Source organism: Eurytemora carolleeae, unplaced genomic scaffold (genome assembly GCF_000591075.1).
Source record: "Eurytemora carolleeae unplaced genomic scaffold, Eaff_2.0 scaffold1868, whole genome shotgun sequence".
NCBI lineage: Eukaryota > Metazoa > Arthropoda > Copepoda > Calanoida > Temoridae > Eurytemora > Eurytemora carolleeae.
The window spans coordinates 31,102-38,490 of NW_019397769.1; the positions used below are offsets into that span (position 1 = coordinate 31,102).

The 7,389-nt window shown below is 32.4% G+C and overlaps 1 protein-coding gene across 2 annotated transcripts; it reads right to left on the reverse strand.

The window, feature by feature from the left end:
- Positions 1-242: 242 nt before the first annotated feature.
- On the reverse strand, positions 243-7,022 carry LOC111715845 (dehydrogenase/reductase SDR family member 1; the record flags this gene model as incomplete). 2 transcript variants are annotated; one of them, XM_023491233.1, is given in 11 exon segments in its annotated part: positions 243-480; positions 1,384-1,453; positions 2,523-2,587; positions 2,816-2,905; positions 3,554-3,623; positions 3,722-3,810; positions 3,872-3,905; positions 4,488-4,580; positions 5,319-5,389; positions 5,970-6,067; positions 6,927-7,022. In XM_023491233.1, coding segments are annotated over 11 exon segments (818 nt in total), but the record flags the coding sequence as incomplete, so codon positions are not given.
- Between the last annotated feature and the right edge of the window lie 367 nt (positions 7,023-7,389).

The window sequence follows — 7,389 nt, forward strand, 5'->3', positions numbered from 1 at the left end:
ATATATGATAGCTAAAATTCTTATATAAACTAATAAAAAGCATACATTCCAAAATAATTATGCACATAGCTAAAATTTTAATTAAATAAGAACATGTTCATTATTAAAAATATGAAAAATTTTAACAAAGAAATGCAAGTTAATTATTTACGGTTTAATAATGATATAACCAGAAATAAGATGGCATTTTTTTTTTTTATTTATGATAATAAATTACGCTCCAGTTTTAAACAATAAATGGATGCATATAGATGGGAATATTTATTTTGAAGATGAAATTAAAGAAGAATTATGAAGAACCATCACCAGCTCTGTTGGAAAGTGAGAAAAACCGGTATTTCAACACAAAAGCTGCACACAATAAAATGCTGCTCTTTGAGTTCTTCTCTTGTAGAAGGTATTTAGATGCTGCTCTGGTTGGTGCTGTCACCCCTTCTCTTAGAACTTGTAAGATCCATAATGCACAAACAGGAGGGGGACCTAAACAGTAAACTCAAAGTTTATTTAGAAATTTTCCAATTAGAAAATGGTTTTGAAAGATATGTTGAAATAATTCCAAGTGTCCCTCTTGTTATAAAGCAGAATGTCCGATTTACAGAGGCACATGCGACAAGAAAAGAACTGTTTTTTTTTATCTGTAAATAAAATTTTGATTCCAGCTCACGATAATAGTGACTCACAGATTTTATTGTCTCAATAAAGATTTTATTGTCTCAATAAAGAAAATTGAGATTAGTTTCATCTTTTTAGAAATATATATATCATTATTAATCTAATTAAAGGGACTGTACGCATTATTTTAAGTGACCCTCCATGCACAAATGGCAATGCCTGATTTAAATGGTAGCCTTAAAAGCGATGTCTGATCATGTATGGATTAGATATAAATTTTTCTAATATTATTATTTTCAATTTTGGTTTCTCTATAAATAAATAAATGAAAAAGATCGTGAAAGACCCCCAGTCTCTACATAAGTGACTTGTGCATTCTATTACAAGGAAACATATTGGAATTAACAGAATTAAACACTTTTAAATATAGAAAAAAAAAGATGATTTCTTCCGCATAATTTATCAGATAAAGGTTTTGAGGTTATCATCGTGAATCTGACAATGTCATCTTTGCGTGGAGGGGCACTTTAAATCACACTTACAGTCCCTTAAAAGGCTGAAGGGTATATACTATATAGCTTACAGTCCCTTAAAAGGCTGAAGGGTATATACTATATAGCTTACAGTCCCTTAAAAGGCTGACGGGTATATACTATATAGCTTACAGTCCCTTAAAAAGGCTGAAGGGTATATACTATATAGCTTCTATAAATTGAGAGTACCTAAATTAATTTCGTCAATCCCTTTCAGTAAAATTTATTTTGTTTATACCTTAAAGAACTCTGGGACCCAAGCTGCTAAACCAGTATAGCCGGCGTGTCGAAGTAGATTCTTAACAAGCCTAGACAAAGACGAATATTAAACATCTATATCATCTTTAATTACAGTCCCTTAAATTAGATTTACAGTCCCTTAAATTAGACTTACAGTCCCTTAAATTAGACTTACAGTCCCTTAAATTAGACTTACAGTCCCTTAAATTAGACTTACAGTCCCTTAAAAGGCTGAAGGGTATATACTATATGGCTTCTATAAATTGAGAATACCTAAATTAATTTTGGCAATCCCTATCAGTAAATTTATTTTGTTTATACCTTAAAGAACTCTGGGACCCAAGCTGCTAAACCAGTATAACCGGCGTGTCGAAGTAGATTCTTAACAAGCCTAGACGAAGACGAATATTAAACATCTATACCATCTTTATATAAAGTTGAAAGAATAAGTAAGGAACCGGCCCATGGACCGATTCGCCTCAAATTTTGATTAGGAGAACCACGGGAACGATCATAATCTGAAGCAAAAGTTTAGTTTCCCGGTAAAATTGGTCAAGTGCGGGTAAACGGCAGGAGTAACTATGAGTACCCTGAGCAACGCTGGGTTCTCAAGCTAGTTTATGATATGAACACTGTCAATAAAAGCTATGAGTTATGAGCCCCTAATTGTAAAAAATAAGAGGCTCTTCAGAATAGGCAAACAAGTGGCTCGGTCAGAACCTGCGATCTGAGTTTGTTGGTGGCTCGCCAGAAACTCATTAATCACAAAATTTAAAAACCTACCAGCAACGGAAAGAGACACCTTCCCTAACACAAGTCATTTTTCTTTGGTAAGAACTGGAAACTTTTGAAGTAATTTTTCTGTGATAAAAGCTAGAAACTTTTGAACAGAGAAATTATTATAACTTATTCCATGAACCTTGTGATTCCTCTTTGGTCCCCTCAAAGTTTTGACTAATGAGAGATTTCTCTCCAATCAATCAGAGAAATTGAGTTTAATCAAAAAGGGTAGGTTTTGGGGTTAGTTTAGCGTTTTCTTTTCAACTATTTACCATTATCTTATGTTTTTTTTAATTCCACGATTTATATAATAAGGAAATCCTCCAAAACTGCCATAATAAATCCAGCTAATTTTACCTGAAATCCATTGGCATTCCATTGTCAGTGTCCTTGAACCCGTACTCGTGAGCCAAATCAACAGTCTTAAAAATAAGATTTTTGAATTTCTATTTACATTGATTTTGTCAAGGAATTTTTTGCTTTGTGTGGGAAAAGTATCAATTATTCAAGGCATGTTTAACCATTGACCATAGACAATTACTTACAGAGTGATAAAATCGGTTCACAGCTTTATAAAATTGTTGACAAATAGAAAAACGTTATTTTCATTTTTAGAAACTTGAACACACATTTTGCGCATTGTACATTACCTGAAGAATACGACCAGTCTTCTTTATAACATCGGGATCAGCGGCAAGATTAGCAATTGCTTTCCCGGAAAACTCAATACTCTCGCCTTCCTGCACAAATTCAGTATAGGTTTAACTCATATTATTATCAAGGTATTTAATGCACAATCGTAGACGAAGGAACAACACGGTGTTGCCCACATTGCCGGATCTTATTTTCTTTTCCATTCACGGATCCGGATCCAAGGAGCAAAATATTTATCAACCAAAACTGCGAAGAAACTTTTTTCGCTCTCAAACCTAAAATCTGAACTGTAGGGAAAAAAGGGAGATAATAAAAAAAATTTCATTATTTTTTTCATGGTATCAAGTTAAAGCATAAAAAAAAACGAAAAAAGAAAAATAATTTGAAAATTGTTATTCTGTTTAAAAATCAGTATATCAACTTTTTTCCAGTGCGGATTAATTGGATCCTAGGCACTGTTTTCCAGTGCGGATTAATTGGACCCTAGGCACTGTTTTCTAATGCAGATTAATTGGATCCTAAGCACTGTTTTCCTATGCGGATTAATTAGATCCTGGGCACTGTTTTCCAGTACGGATTAATTAGATCCTGGGCACTGTTTTCCAGTGCGGATTAATTGGATCCTATGCACTATTTTCTAGAGCGCATTAATTGGAAAAGAGAGCTTTTAAATAGCTGTTTTAGAGAAACAGAGGATTGGGGGAATTCCATTTCCGCATATATTCAATATTCACCTCAAACGCTTTCTTCATGGGGTTTTTACTATCTTTATCCTCCATCACATTCTCAGTTATGTACTCTGTCCTAAAATTAAGTTTTATTGAACAAAAAAAAATACAAAATTTATTCCAATAATTAAAAAAAGCTTTATGTATTTTTTTAAAACTTTAAAAACTACTTACTGAACAGGCCCAGGCCATAAGGAGACCATCGTCACATTTTTCTTTTTCAATTCCATGGCACAATCGGCGGCCATACGGTCACATCCGGCCTAAAAAACAATAATTCAATGAAATAAAAAATCTATCCATAATTCAATTTTGTTAACTCACCTTTCCAATGCCATATGCCACGTTGAAAAGATACCTAACAAAAGAAATGAAAATAAAAATATAAAAAGAAAAAAGAAAAACATAATAACAAAAAAAGGGATGTGAATTACGAAATCAATCGCTACAAAAATCTTATACTTTATGTAAATCTTTACAAAACATAAAAGAAAAGAAATTTATTAATATAAAAGTAAAAATAGTTATAAAAACAAAATAAAATAAACTAATCAAAAAAATTTGAAATAATTCGAATATCTTACAATGAAACAAAATGAGCTCGAATTCTTCCGACCAAATCTTTAAACTTTAATTCAGTCTCCAGTGAGATAATGTAGCCTTCGATTAATACAAATTTACTTAAGGCCTCAATCAAAAAAAACTAATAAAACTTTATTTCAGACTCCAATGCGGTAAATGTGGCCTTCAATGAGCTAAATTGTGGCCCTCTGATGTAAAAAAAAAAACTACTAAAGCCTCCAAAAGAATTAATAAAACATTAATTCAGAGCTAAATGCGGCCTACGATGAATTACAATCTTACTAGGAAAAAATCAATAAAATTTTAGTTCCACCTTCAATGAGCGACGTGAGCCTACAATAAGTTATATGAAGCCTACCTGAGGCCTCCGATGGAGGAAACATTGACAATAAGCCCCTCTTGTCTCTCAACCATAATCCTACTAGCCAGGGTAGTACAAATATAATGACCCCTAAACAAAATATTGAAAAATAAAACAATACAATTTATTTCAACGAAATATAGAATTTAAATAAAAAAGGATGAACTAAGCCAATAGGTGTTTGAACTAAAAAAATTTAATTTCCTATCCTTTACTGTTTGAGAGGGCTGTGAGGGGCAAAACCTCGTCTAAGTATAAAAATAACAAAGGTTTTTACCAGCAGGTTGCAAATACAAAGGAATAAGAAAATTTGAGATTATAACAAGAACGCTTTTCCTTTAGAAATAAGGCAAGGTTCTAATTGAAACTTAATAACAGTAAAAAAAATTTAAATATTTAATTTTAATGTTTCTGAAACCATGATTCTAATCAAATCAAATCAAATCAAGTTTAAAACTGCAAGGGAACCCAATGTGGAACCCCCAGACTGCCTTCAGGGCACCACGCACCACCGTGCAGATAGCGGCCTGGAGTCCAAACCGGCCGAGAGCACAAATTTTAACGCCCATGCCCTCGTGGTACATTCCGGTGGCTGCCTGTCATAATGACAAACTGTGTACCCAACAGCTACCTATCATGAGATTGAGCAATGTCTAATAGAGAAGTGACATGAAAAGATATAAGTTTTTTAAAAATTAATAGCTTTGGGAAACTCCTTCCTAGGACTTGAGGGAAAATTTATTTATTTATAAATTTATTAAGTAGCCTCTGTCCAGTGTCTAGATATTTAATTTAAGGATGGACCCAAAACTTTATGTATCCCAATACCTGAGGCCAACCCCATTGATGCAATCCCAGGTTTGAGCAGGATCAGTCTCATAAAACTTCTTCCCAGTGTTCTAAATACAAAATCAGGGCTTAGAATCCAGTTTTCTTTATGCGGATCCGGATAATCATTTTTCAATTGAATTCTTATTTTCTTCGCCGTTTGTCCTGCTGAACCTTGATGGACCAATCAGGGAGCAGAAAGTTTTGATTCGTCAAACGAATAAACAAGTAAACCGGGTTGTGTAGCTTTTTTGTACCATTTATCCAAGAATAAGACAGAAAATATTTATTTAAAAATAAACTTCTGAACATTTTTTTATGTCCCTTTTTATATCATGATTGGTGCTCTTATTTTTCTTGAGATTTTAAGGTGAACTGTATTCTTTGTGATAACTAAGAAGGATGATTAACCCAAACCAAAATATACAATATACATATATATATATATAACGGAGAAATATCATCTGCATCAACTTGATTGTGCTTACTAACATTAACAACATATTTTAAATGTATAATTTTCTTTTTAAATATGCAAAATACGTCATAACCTTGAAAATCATATCTACCAAAAATGTTTGCAAAAATTAAATATTGATTTTGCGAGAATGCTATTTCATCGAAATTTTGCAAAAGATAATTTATTAATACCTTAAAGATCATATCTACACCGGCGTAGGCATTGTTTACAAGTACATCCAGCTTCCCACTCTGTTCAGCCTTGATCTTAGCGAACAGGTTCTCCACGTCTAAACAAAAAATAGCTTGGTTTAAAGGGACTGTCAGCATCATTTCAAGTAAAGATGGCAATATCCGATTAACAACTATACCCTTAAAAGCTTTGCCTGATCAAGTATGAATTAGATATCAATGTTTTCATAATTTGAAAAACTGATTATTTTCGAAAGTTGCTCGCGCATTTCTACTGAAGAAAGCATATGGTCATAATCAGAATTAAACCCGTTTGAATCTATAAAAAAGACAATATCTTCAACATAATTGATCAGATAAAGGTTTCAAGAGTACCGTGTGAATCGGGCATTGCCATCTTTGAACGAATGTAAATGGTCATAGGTCACTTGAAAGTACGCTTAACACAAAAATAACTTAGTGTATTATGAATTATATTTTACATTTTTTTCTCATTTTTTTCAAGGTTTCTATAAGTCACGGCAGAAATATCAAGTTATTATCGAGATAAAAAAATCTAAAAGGCAAAAAAGAGAAGAAAAAAAATCATTTAACTTTATTTCTGTAAATTAAATGTTAACAAGAAAATCTTCGGTTTCATCTAGTCTTAATTAAGGCCTAAGTACTGCCTGTTAAAAAATCTGTATGCTGCCAGACTGACTGACAAATTTAAAATTTAATACTTAAAGGGAGTGACCGGCTAGACGTGGTAGTTGAGATGAGAGTGCAGTATTGAAAGTACAATGCACTCTCAGCTCAACTACATGATTTAGCCGGTTACTCCCTTTATGGGTTAAAGAACTAAAACTATTTTTCTTTACAAAATCTTTTTAGTTTGGAAATTATTAATTAATATTTATTGTATTATGAGAGAAAATGGGAATTAAATTGATAAAAATCATAATTTCGAATTCAAACCTGCGTCATTGCCATGGTCCATCTGAACAATTACAGGGTTTCCACCCCTTGCCTTAATTTCTGCTGCACATTCTTTCAAGTTCTTCTCAGTTCTACCTATGCATTCATGCATTCATTCATTCATTCATTCCTTCATTAATTCATCCTTTCATCCTTTCATTCATTCCTTCATTAATTCATCCTTTCATCCTTTCATTCATCCTCCCTTTCATCCTTTCAATCATTCATCCTTTCATTCATTCATTCATTCATTCATTCATTCATTCATTCATTCATTCATTCATTCTTTCATTTATCCTTTCATTCATTCATCCATTTATTCATTCATCCTTTTATTCATCCTTTCATTCATTCATCCTTCCTTTTATATCCTTCTATTTATTTTTCCTCCCATTCATTCATTCACGCACACTTAAAAATCTATCATTTTATTCTTTTAATGTATCTGTTACTTCTTTGTTTA